The 21319-nt window shown below is 44.1% G+C and overlaps 1 protein-coding gene across 1 annotated transcript; it reads right to left on the bottom strand.

Annotated features, from left to right (window-relative positions):
- Positions 1 to 1884: 1884 nt before the first annotated feature.
- jcadb (junctional cadherin 5 associated b) lies at positions 1885 to 14377 on the bottom strand (the record flags this gene model as incomplete). Its single annotated transcript, XM_080778863.1, has 4 exons — positions 1885 to 1919; positions 3047 to 5616; positions 7057 to 8409; positions 14013 to 14377. The coding sequence occupies 4 exons, from the start codon at positions 14375 to 14377 to the stop codon at positions 1885 to 1887; spliced, it is 4323 nt and encodes a 1440-aa protein (XP_080634989.1).
- Positions 14378 to 21319: the final 6942 nt, after the last annotated feature.

Raw genomic sequence — 21319 nt, 5'->3', positions numbered from 1 at the left:
GATAGAGGTGTGGAGAAATAAAATATCATGGTTTAAATACAAAATATCTCTTAAAATATTTAAAATATATTTTATTTTGTACATTATGCAAACTGATTAACAATTCAATGATAACAAAAATAAATACTCCTTGAAATGTTCTCCCTTTTTTTGTTGATACAGATGTATGAACATAGATCATCTACAGTATATAATGAAAGTAAGAAGCACCCGCCCCACACCCATACTGTATACCCTGACACGATTCCATATCCCTGTAATATGATTTGAAAGACAGGCTCACATTGAAGGATGCTGGCAGAGTTATGTTTTTCCCCCACACTTGGTTCCACCAACGTAATCCGCCATCCTCAAATTGTGGTTGCATAAAAACATAACTATTTTTGACATTATTACATATTATTGTGTAGTTATTTGTTTTGTTTTATTTAAGCACAAAAGCCATAATATACTTCATTGAGTAAAGAATAGCCATAATTGGAGATTTTTTTTTAAATAAAATAAAAACGTAAATATTCTGACGACATTTATTTTCTGTATCTATGGAAAGTTGGCCTTTACTTAACCACAATTTAATGATGGTGGAAGAAAGCAATGGAACCAAATGTAATACAACACCAGCCTTATCCTTTTAAGACTCCTGACAATGCTTCCTACAACTAGCTCCACTACACCACTGCTGTTTGTACAACAATATTGCTCCATCTTTATTGTTGTTCTATGTCCGTGTAACCATTTTTAAATGTTTTTTATTTTTTATTTTTTTTATCTTTTAAATATTTTTTTAGTTACCAACCTCTGCTTCGACTTAACCTGTGATGTTATTGCTTCCTGAAATTACCTGGAGATTGGAGCTATAACACACCGGGTTGATGATCGGTGAACTTGCAGGAACGTACTAGACCTGATCTTGCAGAGACACGCACACGTCCGAATGCAGAAGGCAACTCTCCCCTCTCCACGCATAGAGTCAATGTGTTTGTCATTGATCTATCGTGTCATACGGTATAGAGCCACTCTTCACTGAAGAGCTCCATGGGATTATGGTTTTACACTGTGTTGTTGGAGAAAAGCCATGAGACAGGGCACGATGTGTTAAAAAAAAGCATAAACAAATAAAAGACTCATTGGATCTGGTCTGGAAATGAAAACAGTTCTTGAGCCAAAGACAGTGATGTCCAGTTCAAAACAGCTGTTACCTCACCCATGACAATCAAAAACTCAGTAAAAATTTGGTGTAATCGGACTCTGAATGCCACAAAACAGCTTTATGACAAAATAATACTCCCCCTATGTCTACGTAGTGTAAAACATAAGCACTTACATTCATATCCTTTAACAGCTTGCCCGTAAACAAACAGGATCGCTCGGCAATGTGGAGAAATGACTCGACCTTCACTACGGGACTTTTGTTTTGTTGTTGTTGAAGTTCTAGTATATGCAGGACAGATTTGCATAATGTCTGCCAATGAGGAAAGCATATAGGGGATGGGGATAGACAAGAGAGGACAAGCCGCTACAAGAAGATTAGCTAGTAGAAACCCTATAAGAGAATGGGATACAGGGGTGGATAGGGGGTACAAATGGGGTCTCGGAAAAGTCTGCCGTGGGTAGGGTGGGGGGGACAGGGAGCGGGGAACGGGGAGGACAGCGGGTAGTGGAAGTTGCCCCTTGGTTGAGGGGACACCTCCCTTTGGCAGTGGAACAGCACTCTTAGTAATCCACGCAGCGCCGAGGCGGGTGAGGGGTGTGTACACAATGCTCTTGTCGGACAAGAAGGCCATTTCAGTGTTGGGATGAGATGAAGGCATTCTAGTAGGCAGCCAGGTCACAGTGTTGGAGCTAAAGAGAAAACTCTGATGCAGACGACGGGACGCAGTTCTTCTACACTGTCTCCACCCGGCTTGCGTCACTTGGTTCTAGGGCACACAGAGGATAAGACATGTTTGTTCTGAGAGAATTAACTTTGAAGAGTTTTGTATCACCATAGAGGCCAACAATTCTTGCATTGAAAAATCAACGACAGGTGGACAGAGGTGCTAAAAAATGCCTGCCTCGCCTGCCTCTGGTCTTCATCGGGTCTCAGAGACCTGATACATTTTGCACAAAGTTCTTCATTTGTCACTGCTGTTTGATCTGCAGCACTGATTCATGTAATTTATTTGTACACTATGTGTAAACTTGAAACATTATTGTACTGGGAAAAGGTCTCTTTTCCCTTCCTCTTTATCCTTTTTAGTATAATAGTATTAGTTTAGGCTACTATAATTAGATTAATTCATGATAATCAACAAAAAAAGAACATACCCAAATCAAATCATATTACAGCATACGTGTTCAATCACTTATTCAATCAAAGCAAACGGCATAAACAATATTAGCTGCATTCTCGAGCGTCATCTGTCGTGTGTGCCAAGCTGTCATTCCTTATACCGTACATGCATAAGTTGTATTATTTCTCACCACGGAGTAACCTCGCATCAGTGTCACCAGACTATCCAACATCCACCATAGCTATCCACCTCGGAGGTCTGGTCAGAGCCATAGAGTAAGACAGAGTTACAACTCCGTTCACCTCATGGGGGCTCTTGCATTCAGACCTGAATACCGTATATATATTCGCCTTGGTTCGTCCCGTTTGTACCACGCCAGGTCGCGCCGGTACCCGTTCACACAATTCTTGTCATTGCATTGACATTGTATGTAATCGCGCAGTCTGAACGTTAATTTTGATATAATCTTTCACTGGTATATTTTTCACAATAACTACTTCTACATAAATGTGTTTATTATATTATATGTCTCTATATATTTATTATATATAGAGCCAACTTCTCTAAACAATAAACACTATTAATCACTTTCTTATTTGTGAGTCTGCCAAAATGTACCAAAAATGACATAATTTATGTATTTTAACATAAACAACAACAACAACAACATAGACAATGTGTTGTTGAGTTCCAAAAGATTATATCTTTAATCATAATTATTTTCATACTGCAACTACGTTTACCAGCATTTGCTGTGAAATTGTGTGTCCTACCTGAGGGAGTTGACGCCTCCTCGTTCTGCAACACCGTCTCTTCAGAGCCTTGCCGAGAAGTAACCTCTGGATCATCCTCCTTCTTCTGGGGGTCAGGAAGGAGATTCTCAGTCTGTCCACCTGTCGACTCCCCATCCTCCTCCTCCCCTTCCCCCTGTGGCCCCACCTCCCCCTGTGGCTCCTCCTCTCCCTGTGCCTCCCCCTGTGCCTCCCCCTCCACAGAGTCCATGCTCTTCATGCCGATACTCCTCAGGCGAGACAGAGCGTCCACCTCTTTCATACGGGCCAGGCGTTCCGCGGGCACCCGACTCGGCGAAGCAGCCAGTTTGTCCTGCAGAGCCTCTATGCGTTGGGAAGGACCCCTTATCCTCCTCTCGCCCTCCAGGCTGAGAGAGAGTCTGCGATCAGGGATCGGGGGGACAGAGAGAGGCAGTCGGTCTGGTGGGAACTCGGGTAACCCTGGGTGTTCTCGGCCCAGATGAGTCCGTGGAACATGTCTATGTTCTGGGACGGCAAATGGCTTCTTCTCTTGCTCCTGCCTGTTATTGGCCGCTGTGGACTGCGAGCTCGCGTCTTTCACTTCAGCTGTCCCTTTCTCTGCACTGTCTTCAGGGCTATCGCCTGTAATTGGTTCCCTTTCTGCTATTTCTATTTCAGTTATGAAGACTTTAGTTTCTGGCTCAACACTCTGCTCCTCCGTGACTTGGGAATCTGCAGGCACATCCTCCACTAATACTATCGACATGTCTGTAGATCCATTCTCTGGCTTACCCTCGGCAGACTTGATCTCAGATGCATCCGTTTTCTCAGCGCCTCCAGAGTTCTCGTCTGTTAACGAATGCTGCTCCCTCGTTTTGGGACACAGTTCAGACCCAGACTGATTCGATCCAGGCTCACTGCGTTCCAGTGCGGCGTGTTGTGGCGGGCTGCCATTTTGATTGCCGGAGCTGTCAGAGCTGTTCTCCTCGTCGAGGGGAGGCAATGGGGCCTGTCTCATCTGATTCTCCATCTCTCTCTTGCAAATGGGACACTCCTCCTCAGATGCTGCATTGTTGTCGAGAGGATTGTCTCCATCTGTGGATATTTTGTGGAGTGAGTCTCTGGACCGACGCAAAGTCGGGCATATGTCCTCATAATCCGGGGGACTGGTAAGCGTTGAGGCATCCTGCATGGGTTGCCTATCTGCCCACGGGAGCTCAGCTGCTGCGAGGCTAAAGTCACAAATTGGCATCTCAATAGGCTCATCGGGCAGGTCCAGTTTCACTGTCCTGCCGTCCATGCTGCTCTGTGTGCGCGAAAGTTGCGCAATGACCCTGTATTCTCTGAAGCCTGTTTCCCGAGGTGGGACAGGAAGCTCCTCCCGAAGCTGCTTGCTGAAAGTGACTGATTTTGTTGCGGGCCTCGAGAAGGCGCTCTTGATCTCTCTGTACTCTGGGTCAACTGACCAGCTCACTGCGCTACGCCTAAGGCTGCTGGGCCTTTTTATGGGCTCTGATGTCAGCCGGATCTTGATGCGCTCGGGGATTTGGACTGAGCCGTTGGGGACCTTATTGCTAGGGGTGCCTAGCTCCAAGATGTCTTTGTAGGCCTCGTTGAGGTCCTCAATGCACTTGTCAACACTGGGCTGCTTGCTGCTCTGCTGCTGTTGCTGCTCCTGGAGCTCCTTATTGATGATCTCCAACTCTTTCACAGCATCCCACGGTCGCTGGCTTGCTGGCCTCAGCAGGAATTCCCCAAACTCCTCTTCTTCATCACTTGGTTCTGGATCGGCCTCCTCCGTGGTTCCTGAGGGTGATTCTTCTGCTGCTGCTGCATCTGGCGGCTGAGCTGTGCTCTTATTCAGCTGGCTGGAGAAAGTGGCGGTCAGGGAGAAGGCGCTGTTGCTGGATAGTTTCAGGCTCTTCACCCCTTTTATAGGGAAAGTGAAGACAGTGCTTACCACACTGCCAGTGCCACTGTCCGTGGGGACATCTGTTCCTTGGGGGACAGGCTCTTCTTGTTGTTGTTGTGCTTCCTTGTTTTCAGGCCCCATTGGGGCTGGTTTTCGGGCCTCTGGGCTAGTTTGAGTCTCTTGGTCTCGATACTGGTTTGCAGGCCAGGAATCTCCCGACAATTTCATCTCCTTGTAATGGTTTATTTTAGGGGGTCTGGGTAATCTTTTCACCAGTTTACTGCTCGCTCTGCTGCTCGTTTTGCTGCTTGCGAAGCTACCAGTGAGGGCTTGCAGCTCGGCCTCGGCTGATGATGTGCTTTGGAGACTTTGGTTTGTTAAGTGGCCAGTCTTGTTCTCACTCGGACTGTCCACCGGATCTGGAGGCTTTTCATTGTTGTTATTCTGGTCACGCAATATCCCACTGAACTGTGGGGTAACAGGGACGGAAACAAGACAGAATATTGTTTCACTAAGTTTCTTTTTTAGATTTTTTGTTTTGTCCAATTTCTCTGGTGGTTCCGGTGGCGGTTCCGGCTTCTTTACTTCTGTGACAGTTTCAGATGAACCCTGGTCAGCAGGCTTGCATGGGGGAGGTGGTGGTTTACCGAGAATACTTGAAGGAAAGAAATTTGCGCGGCTTGAGATTGATGACATTGAGTATTGACTTAAGACTAGTTCAGGACCTCGGCTTGACATTGATGACATTGAGGGCTGACTCATGACTGCTTCAGAACAAGCTCGGCTTGACATGGATGACATTGAGTATTGACTCACAAGGGCTTCAGTGGCTCGGCTTGACATTGATGACATGGAGTATTGACTCGCGAGGGCTTCAGTAGCTCGGCTTGACATTGATGACATAGAGATTTGACTTGCAAGGGGGTCAGGAACTCGACTAGAAATTGATGACATAGAGATTTGACTCGCGAGGGGGTCAGGAACTCGACTTGACATTGATGACATAGATATTTGACTCGCGAGGGGGTCAGGAACTCGACTTGATGACATAGAGATTTGACTCGCGACGGGGTCAGGAACTCTACTTGACATTGATGACATAGAGATTTGACTAGCGAGGGGGTCAGGAACTCTGCTTGACATTGATGACATTGAGACTTGACTCGCGAGGGGGTCAGGAACTCGACTTGACATTGATGACATTGAGATTTGACTCATGAGGGGTTCAGGAACTCTGCTTGACATTGATGACATTGAGACTTGACTCGCGACGGGGTCAGGAACTCGACTTGACATTGATGACATTGAGATTTGAGTCGCGAGGGCTTCAGGAACTCTGTTTGGGATTGATGACATTGAGGTTTGACTCATATGGGGGTCAGGAACTCGGCTTGGGATTGATGACATTGAGGTTTGACTCATGTGGGGGTCAGGAACTCGGCTTGGGATTGATGACATTGAGGTTTGACTCATGTAGGGGTCAGGAACCCGGCTTGGGATTGATGACATTGAGGTTTGACTCATGTAGGGGTCAGGAACTCGGCTTGGGATTGATGACATTGAGGTTTGACTCATGTAGGGGTCAGGAACTCGGCTTGGGATTGATGACATTGAGGTTTGACTCATGATGGGATCAGGAACTCGGCTTGGGATTGATGACATTGAGGTTTGACTCATGATGGGGTCAGGAGCTCGGTTTGGGATTGATGACATTGAGGTTTGACTCATGTAGGGGTCAGGAACTCGGCTTGGAATTGATGACATTGAGGTTTGACTCATGTAGGGGTCAGGAACTCGGCTTGGGATTGATGACATTGAGGTTTGACTCATGTAGGGGTCAGGAACTCGGCTTGGGATTGATGACATTGAGGTTTGACTCATGTAGGGGTCAGGAACTCGGCTTGGGATTGATGACATTGAGGTTTGACTCATGTAGGGGTCAGGAACTCGGCTTGGGATTGATGACATTGAGGTTTGACTCATGTAGGGGTCAGGAACTCGGCTTGGGATTGATGACATTGAGGTTTGACTCATGATGGGATCAGGAACTCGGCTTGGGATTGATGACATTGAGGTTTGACTCATGATGGGGTCAGGAGCTCGGTTTGGGATTGATGACATTGAGACTTGACTTACGACTGGTTCAGCTACACTGTCAGTTCCTTTATGTATTCCCCTGTTGCACCATCTACTATTACTGCTGTCATTGTCATTGAGAGATTTTCGACTATTGGTATTGGGAGCTAGCCCCTGTGTGGTGGGAAAGGCACTATCATGTGTAGATTGTCCAAAAACCTTAGCGCAGGGAAACTCTTTGTTGATGTTCCGGATCTTGTCCGAGTCAGTGAGAGAATTTCCGCCAGGCCCTCCTGAGAATTTTCTCACTCTTGGATCTTCGATGGGTAAGTAACGGGAATGACCTGGATGTTCTTCGTATCCAGAATGAACCTGTCTCCGATAGGGCATACCTCGATCCCCATAGTGTTCCAACCACGAACCCCCTGTCTGCCTAGAAAACCATCTCCCGTGGTCTGAGCTGGTCAGGTGCAGAGTGTCGCCCCTCCACCTCAGGTTTGCCATCTCATTGCGGTTGATTGGGATTGGTCTCGGGGGCAGCACTCTGCGGTAAGATGGGGGCGGAATGTAGCCAGGCGGCTCCACACCAAAGATGGCAGAGTGTTGTGCAAAATAGTCTTGTCTCTGCTGCAGCTCGCCACCCCTTGGGTAATAGATAGGCCTGTCTTTTTGTTTGGCACCCTGGTCTATAGCAAGCATTTCTGCGCTACCCCTAGTCTGCTGGTGAATCTCGTATGATGGAGGCTTCAAAGGCCTGCTGAACCTGGGCTTTGGTAAAAGTGCAACATGGCTGCTTGGCCAGGCATTCCTGCCCCACCTATCCCTGCCAACAGCACCGCTGTAGATATACCTACTGTAAGGCCCAGAGAAAACAGTGCTGCTGACCCTCTGTCTGTCCGGTAAGCTTGGCAAGCTCGGCCTGGACAGGACTAGATCTCTGATTTCAGTTCCATCAGGCGAAAGGACCCTGGGGAGAGACTGTGACTTGGCTTTAGTTCTGGGGTGAAAGGTGCCGTCTGTGATCCTTAGGCGGTGGTGATCCTGAGCCCACCTGTCACCTTCCCCATCAGAAAGATGTCTCCCCAACCCCACAGCGGGCCTCCATTCCTCCGTACCCAGGCTCTGGCACTTCCTCTCTCCAGTCACCCTCAAGTGACCCGGGGCTGCGTCTGGGTCCCTCAGCCAGGAGATCTCCTCCCATAGCTGAAGCGCTTGCCTCTCTTCTGCCGCTATCAGGGCCTGCGGCCTCCATGCGCCGGCAGAGGCCCGCAGCTCCCTGCCATCGGCGTAGTCCAGCAGGACGCTGAAGTCCTGCCCCCGTCTCCTCCAGTATGACACATCCCTCTCGTCGTGACTCAGCGGCTCAGAGTACGTCAAACTGGGAACATCGTAGAACCTAAAGCAAAACAAAGTGCAATATTAGCATACACACTGGGAGGGTGGCATGACTACAGTTAAATGTAGCTATGTTGTTCTCTGTGTGTGTTTTTCCGGTTTTTATTGATTCAGAATGGTCTTTCTGATTATCTACTGTCTAGAAGCGTCTCCATCGCTAGGTAACGCTCGGCTTGCCTGTGGTGCGTCAATGAAACGATTCCCCGCCATCCAACAAGTGCGATCTTGAAACGTTGATGTTAGTGGATCATTACGAAATTGTCGCTACCTCGCGGTTGCTATTGCTCATTTAATACTTCCGATGACTTATAAAAAGACGGTATAGCCACATTAGCTTTTTTAGGTGATTTAGCTTCCGGTTCATTTTGGGGTGAATTTTGGGCTCTTCATAATAAAAGTCCCCACTGATCCGGAGGCAGTTAGTGACATACAGACTGAATCAATGTTGGCTTAATAAGAAGGGGTGGCAGTGGATCAGGAGGTAGAGCTGGAGGCAGCTCACTTAGGAACCGTAAGATCCCCGGGTCTCCCTGGGTTATAGTTTGTTGTTGAACATAACACTTAACCTATAACTTCCCCCGAAGAGCAGGTTGGTACTTACCTATACCTAGCATAGTTGGGTCTGCATGCCGTTGGTGTGTGAATGTGTGTGAATTGGACCATATTGGCAACAAGCTGTTATGCCATTTCTTTATTATTTCACTTACTTCACACAAGTGTGATTTTTATTTTATTTATTATTTATTTGCTTTTGTATCGTACTGCTGATTTATGTGTCCGATTTTTCAGATTCTTTTCCGTTTGTCTATAGGCAAACATACATTCAAAGTTTCCAAAGTATACATTCTAGTTAGCTAGGACTGACTTACCCATTCTGAGTAGCCAATTTCCACACCTTTCTAGTTAAATATGCAGCAGATTCCTCGCTAACTTTGATATATGATGCATTTATTTATTACAGCTTCTAAAGTGTGACTCAAACTTACATTTATTCTATTTTAAGACTGTAGACACCTTAACATATATGAATTGCCTAGGCAAATACATGGTATTTTCTGGATCAGGGCCCACTTAAAAACCTCAATTGACGGCACACACATCTGACCACTTAACACGCCAATCCGAAAGGCCGCGTCCATTTTCAGAACATGCAGCGTTTATTTGAATGATCAGTCCATCGATTGTGTTACCGCTTGGATCAATGGAACTAACGTAGTATACTTTAAGTTCCTATTAATTATCATTATATTATCGTTAAAATATTCATGTATCATGTTCTAAGTCACTATGATGCCAGATCAGATGATTGTGGTTTTTCGACACATGGGACAGTGGAATGGGCTGCATAACATCATCATCATCATCATCATCATCATCATCATTTATTTAACTCACAACCATGTTCACATGGTATGGTGCACAAATTCATAAATAGTATAAGAAGTATACAATTCAACCACCACACAAAGGTCTTTCAAGACAATTGTATAGAGTTTTCTGATACACAATTCCCTGTTCAATACTGCATTGATCATGCATGACAATTATCAACATCCTAGATTTAATCTGATCTCTCAGTATATATATTACATTTTTCATGAATAATGTTTTCCTGTGCAAAGCATTATTCACAAATGCCGTTTGTCCAGGCTCTGTTTTGCTGGGATATAGGCCTATAGATCACACGTAGTCTCAGTAGAAAAACTAACAATCTTTTACAAGATGTAATACAGTAATAGGCTTGATGGTTTTCACTTGAGAACAAGGACACACACATAGTATCATAGATGCAAAGCACCACCAGCTGTTATATACAGTAGCACCCCCTGTGTTTATGTCCGCAATGTATATAGTAGCTCAAGGGTGACACTCAAACGCTGCAAGCCGTTTCCTCACCGGGGTTCAAACTCGGGTCTTTTTCACCCGAGCTGCACGCAGTACTACTAATCAACCAGTAGGTGTCCTTCTCAATGGAAGAGCATGCAGGGAGATCACCTTCAACCAGTGAGTGGAGATGTGCTGCTAGTCTAGTTGTATTGTATTAATATAATATATTATTATCATTCAGACTGGTTCAAATCGATTTGCTAGAATTCAAATAGGTTGAGTCTTTCTTGTGTCAGAGCTTGGGTGTTTTTTGAGACGCCCCACCTATATATGCCCAGCTTTGTGTATTTGTGTGTATGTACCCCATAGCGATGATTTGATTGGCTGAGCACCCCATAGCGATGATTTGATTGGCTGAGCAATGTACTTATTGAGGATACAAAGTGAGGACAGAAAAGTGGGGGCGCCAATTGTGATTGGCCGGATTGTGATGATGAATGATGATAAGAGCGCCCCTCACTTCACACAAGTGTGATTTTCTATTATCTCAGAATTATTGTTTTCTTCACATTTATGAGAAAGATCATCTTGAAACCACGTTCATATAAGGCTTCAATAGAGAACGTCGCATTCTAGTGAATGAACACTCACTAGATGGACACATGAGATATTTAGCACATTCAAAATCACTAGAGCAATCTGAGCAAACATGAGATATTTAGGACATTTAAAATCAGTGTGTGTTAAAACGGTTTCAATTAACCATTTCATCAAAGCAAAATGCTTGCTGAACTTTCAATGACCTCTCAGATCAAAGACAAATCTCGGGGGGGGGGGGTAATGTATTCCTTAAGAAACTTTTCGGGGGCAAATACAAACAACCTCTATGAATGTTTTTATAATTATAGAAAATTGTAGCAGCTTGATGCGAAATATTCACAGATACATTTTCTGATTGTTTATTTATCACGATCCCACTCATTGTGTAAAGAAGACCTTGTAGGCAAACATTTCCAGAAATGTTCAGAAATGTTCAGAAACTCTGCACTTTTATTCTTATTTTTAAAGTGCTGTTAAAGCAGCACTATGTAACTTTTTTCTTCTTTCTTTTTTCTTTTTTGTAATGAATACATTTTTATTTTGTCCAAGTACCGAGTACAGTATGGTAATGAAATATAGGATCTTCTATTGAGACATTTATAGACATCTCATCTATAGACACGAATTCTTTCCTTCAATTTATTCCCTTGAGCTACCAGGCAGGCTCTATTACCTCAATGGTAAAAAACAAATCAGCCCTTGCGCAGGAAACGTGGTTCAAATCCGGGGTAGAAGAGGAAAGTTACATAGTGCCTCTTTAAGTAGTTAAATCTGAGATATTGATAATTGTCAAATAGAAAACGCTGCATGTTGGCCCACATGCAAGGCAGTGTTTCATCTTCTGGAGTCTTTCCTCCACAACACGACAAGAGGAAGGAAGGAGCGCCACACATCAGGGACGGAAGTGCTTAAGTCAGCGGCTCCCGGCTCCCTTGAAGACATGCGTAAAATGTGCCGTTTCTGCAATATGATCTGCATATTAAATTGTGCTGACCTTATTATGAAAGTTGGTCATGTGGACACTCAGCCACTGTTGCTTCTTAACCACTTAAGGCTGATTTATATGTCACCGCCGGCGTACGGGGGTGGGCACGTGGCCAAAATAGCTGATCTAACAGGCTTTGTCTACATCTACAACACTGTTTCCCCACCTGAAAAGTTTGGAAACTACTGCATGGTCTACAAGGTGTGGTTGTACATCTACTATTTTCAAAGAAAAGGACAAAATAAAACCCCATTTAATGTCTGTCATTTGGATTTTACTACTTCTTTATTCTTATTTGTTGTATTCTGGATCTAAGTTGTATCTCTCTATACTCTTACCTGAATCAGTCCTTTGTTTTATGAATTTATGTCTACTGCAGTGCTGCCATGACACCTGAATGTTACCCCCCCAGGGAAGCAAAAGTGACTATATTAATGAATACACATGTCTATTAGCAATGTAGTCTATCAGTCTACCAACAATATCCTTTTCTTTAGGTCCACGCCTATCCCTGATTAAGCACATGTGATTAAGTGCATGTCGCAGTGCTGAAACTATATTGTCATTGATGGCCGTCCGCACATTCTCCCCGGAACATCTTCAACCCTTTTAAGACGGGGGATCTGGCTATAACTCCCTCTCCCTAATGCTATTTTAAATTCACATTTTGCCCATCATTGTTTGCCGTCTTGTTGTTTGAACTGAGCACTCCAGCAGAACGAGCACACAGACGAGACGCTTCCGTGAACCTGATTATTCGCAGGTCATCAGTCACATCCCGGCACGTCTCCTTAAGCCACCGTGACAACACTCTGTGATGGACAGCGTTACAATGGAGTCAGTCACTATAGTTTCCCCTTACGTTCTACACGTTAGACATTTAGAGCCGTCGCTCCCATCCAGAGGGAATTACAAACATTGTAAACTGCAGTATAGAAAACAATAGCAAAAGCAGGTTCAGAGCCGTATAGTGTTTAAAGGTTATCATGTGCGTATAAGAGAGAAGTGCCAGGACAAGGAGTTGACGACAAGAACAAAAGAATAATGCAATAAATACATTTCGAGTCAAAAGCCATGAGAGTGAGTATAGAGGAGACAGATGTGGGAGAGGGAATCTATTTCACTGAGCTGAGGGAGATGTAAGATGTAAGATGCAGTTGGTTTTTCAAACTGTGGTTGGACTTTTGAAATAAAACACTTCAGATCTTAAAAAAGAGCTATGATCATTTATTCTTCTACCCTATCTAGGGGAGGTGAAACACAAAGCTGTCTCTCTGGCATAAATAAATCAATGAATAAATAAATCTGTAAATCTATCATAACAGAATAAAATAACCCAATCCAATCTAATAAACATTCAAATTATCGCAAAATCAAAAACGGACTCATTCACGATTCACTTCTGTCTACGCTAAACTGTGAGGTTGATTGAGCCGCTGAGCCGCTGCACTCATTCATTTTAAAGCAAACAAGCAAAGTCAATGGAACGCTCCCTCCTATAGCAGCAGCATATGCTCTAACGCTACTGTACAGTATGGCTTGCGGGGAGCTGCTGCGCTGTGCACACTTGCCCAGCAACATGCTTACATCACAGAGCACGTGCTGGGCGTGATTCAGTGTGCCAGTGTTTACAGTGGAGTGATTGCGCGCCTGTCTTGAGGCATGTTCCAGTCCACCCTCAGCCCTCTCGCTGCCTGTCTGCTGCTGCTGTTTAGCCCTGTCTGCCTGCCTGCTGGAGGCTGGTGAAGAAGATATACTGGCGCATGGGTGGGCTCTGCAGAGGGATGCAGAGCATGTACTCTTATGCCATGGACGAAAACAAGTCAAATATGTGCAGAGGGGGGTGGGGGGAGGCACCCTTCATAATTGCTCATGTTGTCCCAGCGTAACACAAGGGGAGCAGTGCTTTACTTGCTGCAGACAGAGTACTCTGCAGCTCCAAAAGGAGGGGAATGGGAAGTAGAGGAGGGAAGGGGAGAGGGAGGGAGAAAAGAAAAAAAAAACCTGCGCAGTGCAGACTCGGCTTTGCATGCAATACCAAAGGGCCCCAGCTAGGGGAGGGGGAGAGCCGGAGAGGGGAGGGAAGGAATGGGGTGGGGTGCATGGGGGAGGGTGGGGTTTAGAGGGGAGTGTTGTTGGGAGGGAATCTCAAAAGAGAAGAAGCAAAGGAAGAAGAAAAAAGAAACACTCACCCGCTATCCGTGGCGAGAGAATCACCCAGGACCTGTGTGTCACCTAGGTTACCGCTCCCAGGTTCCCCTAATTTCCTCCGGATTAGGAGCCTCTCCCCTCTCTCGTTGTCAGCAGCGAGGGCGTGGGCGTAGCCCTTGGCCAGGAGTGCATGCCTGCTGCCGTAAACCCCGGCAAGGGACGAGGGAGGCCCCCGGTCGGCCTCGTACCCATTCAGCGTCCCGCCGCGGTCGGCCCTGTTGTCCACGACCAGCTCACGCTGGCAGTCGGTGGGTCGCTTGTCGTAAGGCGTGGCAGAGGGTGGGCCACTGCTGCTCTTGGGTAATTTGTATCCATGCGAAATGAGGAGGTCCTCGACACTGTACATGACGGTGTCTCTCTCTCTCTCTCTTTCTCTCGCTCTCTTTCTGTGTCTCTCCTCGCACACGCTTCCGAGGGCACAGGGGCAAAGTTGTGTGTCTCTGCCTTATGCGCTGTGCTGCTGGTGGAAGCTGGTGCACGACTGCTCAGCAGAGGCCATCACTGAAAGAGACGTGATAAATGCTCGTCAGCAGGGCCGCTAAGTGTACTAGAAATACAACCTGAAAATGCAAAAGGGCCCGGCATTTCATCCACGAACACAATTACAGAAGTTCAACGATTATTGCACAAATATGTTTTTGTTTTTTTTTGTTTCTTGTAGAGGCTATTGTGTTAAGAAGACTTAACGTCCAACTTGAAAATTTTACTATTTAGGAAACATTAGTGGAGAATGAACTCAATGGTAAAATATGTCATTTTCTGTAGGCCTATTATATTGTTGTGGAAATGGAAAGATAAATGACAGAATGCAGATACATTTCACATACATTTGCATGTATGTTTTATTCTTTACAACAAGTCCAGTGTGGTATAGGATGGTGCATGTTTCTCTGTCTCCCACCCCGTTGTCGTGCTATGTGATAATTTGAGCCGCTGCTTATGTATATTGTATATTTTATGGCAATAACCGACTTGTTCTTTCCCCATCCAGATAGGGCTCGTTAGTGCAGTGGATGGGATTATGGGATGTATGGGGCGGGTCATTCCAAGCATGCATTGATTGCGTTAAAAAAAAATGTAATCAAATTAATTTTTCAATTTAATTAACTCAGTTAACTCTGTTATTTTGACAGCCCTAATATATTGTGTTTCCGAAACTTTTCATGGTTTATAGACCTATTGTTTATCATTTTTAAATGTTTAAAAAAAGCAAAGTAACTTCGCAACAAAAAGCCAAAAATCGCCATGTTGAATCGCAACAATCATTGAATCGCAATATAATTAAGAGTCACAATCGAATCGAGAACCTATAGATATCAAGACCGTATCGAATCAGGAGGTAAGTGAATCGTCCCACCATATAGTTGCACAGAATCACTATCCTCAATAGTTGAACTTCACTTAACGATAAGAGACAGATAAATAATATAAATAGTTTTACGTAGATCAAAGTCTTTATACAGATGTGATACCAATCCAACTAAGAATTGGCATGCCGTGCTATTGGCTGTTTATAGGCAACTTGTTATGATGCAGAGAGTTGAACCCAATATGCAGAGTAACCACAGACAAGTATAGCCGTTTAAGGATTTAATCAAAAATAGGAAGCAAAAATCTTACACTTGAAGTGTTGAACGGAGGAAAATCAGGAATACATCATACTTCAGTATAGAATACAGGAATCAGGAATGGCGGAATGACCAAAGTCAACAGAGGAGAGGACTTGCATCGGCAACAACAAACTATGAACTGACACTGAAATGTTTGTCATGAGTCCAGTCTTATAGGGGGAAGGTTGATTGAGCAATTGTTCACAGGTGGAATGATGAGGGAGTTGGAAGCAGGTGAGTGAATGGGATGGAAATGAGGGAGTGGCCAGCCCAGGGAGGAGACATGGTCTGTGGAGTGACAGATCATGACACAACTAAGATGAAAATTGAAACCAAACTTTAAAGGGCACTTTTATTCTGTATTACAACTCACACATTGTATTTGATATTAGAGCTATAAATAATAATAATAATAATAATAATAGTTTAAAGGTTTCCAGGCCAAATAAAGGAAAGGGCGGTGATTCCATATGTACTAAATAAAATAGAAATATATATACTAAGCTAAGCTAAAATATCTACCTCCAAAACTATCTGAATGTAAAAAACGACAAAAGTATAATAACAATTGAACGGTTTTCCTTCAGAGAGTTAGTATTGGTCTACTGAGGCCCAGCAAAGTGTTATTAGTTTCAAACATTCATTGTAAGTGTGACACAGCCAAAAATCAATTCCCTCTACAATTCTCCTCACCACAACAGGACATGCCGTAAAGAGCTACAGTGTTCTATGACTGTCTCTGAATTATGGTTCAAATTTTTTAAACTTGTTGCCTTCTCTGTTTGCCATGCCCGTGGTATCATTCATCACTGTATGTTGAGTGTGTTTCAGCAAATATGCAAATATGGACATGTAGCTGTTCATTGTGTGACATATCAGCATAAGATATAATGAAATTATATGGACAGATATTATAGAAGTAAGGGTGTGACTATATTTAAAAGACATTGGCCTAATAAACACAAACAATAAGCTCCTAGTTTTAGCAGCTTTAGATATCGTTTATAAAAGTCTGATTACTAAGTTAGATTTTTTTTGTAGGTGTAAAGTCCTGAGATCTGCAAGATTGTTGATTCTAAACATTTGTAAGATGCAAACAGGAGTGAATTGTGTATGCAAACAAAATATGTCATGTTTGTTTGGTACATAACATGGTACAATACAATACTATTGAAGCATGCGGCATGTGCAATTATTTTACTGGTTGTATTTATTTGTTTTTTAAATATAAACACGTGCACGAACGCACGCACTCTCCCACACACACACACACACACACACACACACACACACACACACAGTATCTAAACTCTCAACTAATGCTAATTCAACATACAAACTGCATGAGAGACACTAAAGAGCAATGCAGTGAAAGCCTGGCTAAATAGTCAATGGATTGATTGGATTCTCTAAACTAAATACCAATAACACTGCAAAGCAAAAAATATGATAGCTAAAACAAAAGCCTTATATTGACGTATGTCTCCTCACTCTCCTGGAAATTCAGTGCTGTCCTCTTGACCTTAAGTTGACCTTAACATTTACCACTGACTTGGCAGTCAGGAGTAGCCTTAGCTTTTGGGAGATGCACAGTAAAGAGTGTTACATCTGCAGTTCACTTGGACCCTTCTTTGTTCTGACTGCATCATGCAGGCAGGATTGTAGTTAGGGTGTATACGTTTGTATACTTTTTTATTTATTAATTATTAAATGGTGTCTTTCAGAGTGTGTGTATATGTTTGTAAACATAATTACTAATTGATGGTGTCGTCTTTATTGTGATGTTACTCTTACTATATATAACTGTGTACTACTTATGCCCTGTATCTGTAACAAACTACTGTGCTACCTCTGGCACATGAAATTCACTTGGGGGGATCAATGAAGCTGTCTATCTATACACATTTATATATTTGGTTTAACTCCAAAGAGTGTATGGATAGAAGCAAATGGAGGCAAATTACGGGTCCATTTACTTCCGTTTGTAGTCTCTTGAGTAGTAAAAAATGAACACGGAGGTTTTCACAATGTGCTGGCTTCAGTTCAATACTGTATATGCTTCAGTGTAATCCTATCAACATATATGTTGAAGATAATTAATGGCAGCCAGTTGGATGAAGCGCAGCAGACATTTACAGTCAGCCACCCTGGGCTTTAAAGTATCTGTTCAACTTCAAGGACAACACATGGTACTGGCCAATCACCAAATGACAATGGATTTAAGGGAATATAACAGCCTTCTTGAAGACAAATGTGAGTGTGGAATAACTAACAAAAAAAAGTCAGTCTGTCCTGATACCCATATGGGCTATAGCTTTCTGATCTAGTCCAATTAAGGTGGGGCGCCCGCTGGTCTAATGGTCCTCCAGGCGCATGCCACATAATAGGCTCTGGCCTGACTTGTTCGAGTCCCGTTCATGACGACCTTTGCTGCATGTCTCTCCCTCTCTCTCTCTCTCTCCCTCTTTCCTGTCTGCCTTCACTATCTATCACAATCTAGAATCTATTCACAATCTAACAATAAAGGCACAAAAGCCAAAAAGAAATCTAAAAAAAGAAGAAAAGAAATCCTCCATGGTGTCCATGTGCCGGTGCTTTGAAGTGCAGCAAAACGAGAGGCACAAATCAACTGGAGAGGAATTCTTGAATTATAGGGGGTGAATTTGGGAGTGGTCGTTACAAGAAGAAAATGCTAATTTAAGCTGAACTTAAAGCTGAAACTGAACCCTATAGCGTCCTATTCTGGGGTCAGACATTCTGAAAGAAATAGCCGATCTATACAAGCTCACATCGCTTGTATGTCGAATATAATATTTTCAGCTGCACTGATATTTGGTCTAGAGCAGTGGTTCTCAACCAGTGGTCCTTGAGGGGGTTCCTGTGGTCCACACTTAAATGACGAAGAGTTGGAAACCAAATGGACCCTTATAGATCTTTAACTCTTGAGAGTGTAAAAATGGTCCATTTGATTTCATATTTACGCTCTCAAGAATTAAATCTATATTAAATATCTGCTTTAGGCCTACTTAATTTACAAGAAATATATTTCGATCAAAGTTAGCCTCTTATGTCTCCATGAAATTGTGGACAAACAATTTGATTCAATGATAACAAAATATTCTCCATTGGTCTGCAAGGATACATTTCAATCAAATGGTGGTCCGTGGCTCAAATGCAGAATAAACAGCAAAAGAAAGAAGAAGTCTGAAGAACGTTTCGGCCTCTGTGGCCTTCGTCAGGTATACTGAATTGCAGTGCATCAAATGCAGAATAAACTAAATAAAGTGGCCCCTCTGGGGCACAGGTCTCCACCAGGGCAGGTCAGGTTGTGGCCTCCTGGTGGCGCTATAATAGGCCAATGTGAAAAGGGTGCCATTTCTTCTTACGCCTTGGATGGCGATTGGATGATTTGAGGCATTTTGCAAAAATCCACCTGCTGGTGGCACGCTGCGTTCATGATTTTTGGCTTTTTGTTCAAAACGGGCCAATCCTGCAAACTTTGAAAGCCAATGTTTCAGGCCGTTCTGGAAGATGTGGGGCAGAGGTTCATTGTTGGCATCCAGGGAGTGTGTGTGCAAAATTTGGCATCGACCAGGTTAACGGTGCCGGAGATTAGCTGTACACAGACGGACGGACAGACACACACACGGACGGAGTGCAAAACATACTCTCTCCCCATGCCTTTGGCCTGGTGGAGACAATATTAATGGACCTTGATAAAAGGGTTGAAAACCACTGGTGTAGAGGGAAAAAAGGAGGGGGCCTAGTACAAGGTACAGATAAAGGGGGGCCCCGGTCAGTTAAGTATAGCCTATAGGGTTGTCAGTGGTTAACTGAGTGTTTGGGGTACAGCAGAGGCTGCTTCCACTTTTGACAAGGTCATCACTCAAAAAGAATAGCGAGAAGAACTATACAGGCACATGGCTTTTATTGCATAGCAACAGCAGAACTGTCATCATTAATTATACTTGTTGTTGTTGTTGGGTTGTTGTTTTTTGTTCACGCACATTATTGATTCAGTACGCGAACCAAGTGTGTCTATGTTTTTACAGCTATCTATATCAGCTATAATATCGCAGAAGGCCATTCTTGTTGCCATGCATTGTTCATAAACTACTAATTGGCATTGCTCGCGAAAGCACTGCTTAAATAAGTTTCTCTGTGTGGTCCCTCATGTGGATATAGTTTTCCAAAGAAGGTGTTGTTACCTCTAATATTACACTAAATTGACTTGGTTCTACTGACCCCATCCAATGTGCATGCACCCCACCCCTCTCCGCCTCACCTTCCATCATCTTGTCTCAGGCATTTCATTTTAACCCTTAGGCCTACTCACTTTTACAGTGTTAAATTAACACCCAAGAAAACTGTGTAGGTATTCGCTTATGAGAAACCACCGGGCAGGCACCATCCCTATGGACTGGCTGGGGAAGAATATCTGGGTCGGGCAAGTCACCATGTGCAAGAGATCTATGCTCATCATCAACTATAATCCATCAACATCTGAGGTGCCCTTGAGCAACGCACTTAACCGCCCATTGTTTGACTCAGTTGGGCTGCCAACAGTAGGAGGCTCAGATTATATCGGCAGCTCCTATAGGTGTAAATGTGTGAGTACAGTAAGTGTGTGAGTGTGAAGAAAGGAGCAGGGCGTTGCTGTAAAAAAAAAGAGAAGAGAGAGAGAGAGAGAGAGAGAGAGAGAGAGAGAGAGAGAGAGAGAGAGAGCATCTGTGCCTCAGTCAACTTTCCCTGGGTAAATAAAGGTTAAGATGGGGAGGGGGAGGCCCCCAATACGCATGAGCCCTGATGGGAGTCTGCATGCACAGGTAAGTGCACGGTGGCCGCGCTGTAAATGGCTGATTTACACTTGGTTGCCCGCCGGTGTCGCGCGCAACCGAAAGCACCGGACCTACAAGATCACAAGCCGTAACAGACGCCTTGCACTGCGGTGTTGTAGATCGACACAGACAGGCGCGCAACTCAGTAGGCCTACAAATCCGGCTTAACAACACATCAGCAGCAGCAGCAGCGCTATCGCAAGGCAGAACCACCCTGAACTGAACTGCTACAGGGTGTATACCTCTCTCTACCTAGCCTGTGTGTCTTACCTAGTGACAAGGAGAAAGACAGCATCTGAGAGATGGCCAATCATTAAAGTGAAAGAATACCCGGCTTCATCTAAACACATTAAATGCACGTATAGTCTAGCCTACTCTATACACACATCAAGTTCAAAGTATCTATAATTAACAGGACTTTACGCGAGTGTCCGTTTGATTCTCAGGGGGTGATGACTGGAAAAAAAACACATCTGCCTCGTGATACTTTAGCCGGGGACGGCAACACATTCTGATGAATGAATAATGATGTGAAATAGATCTATTATATCATAGCATAAGGTTATCAATAATACATCATAGAATAGCTGCCTGTGAGCATGGATACAGTATGTGGTGTGATGACCTACTATAGCCTTGCTAACATTGCAGTCTTATATTGCACAAGCGACAAGCCTATATAGGATAAAATCCACTTCTAAAGAAATGATCCCCCCCCCCCTCCAAATCAGCCTTATTTGCTCCCAATAGGCTACAATCTATGCTACCTCTGCAAGTAGCGCCTATGAGGTGACTGGGGAGGGGAGAACACGTTATACCTGCACGCAGCACGCACTGCGA

The sequence above is a fragment of the Protomyctophum bolini genome, assembly GCF_963924005.1.
Source record: "Protomyctophum bolini genome assembly, chromosome: 12".
NCBI lineage: Eukaryota > Metazoa > Chordata > Actinopteri > Myctophiformes > Myctophidae > Protomyctophum > Protomyctophum bolini.
Note: the sequence above shows the minus strand (reverse complement) of the source record. Positions and strands in the feature narration are given on the sequence as shown.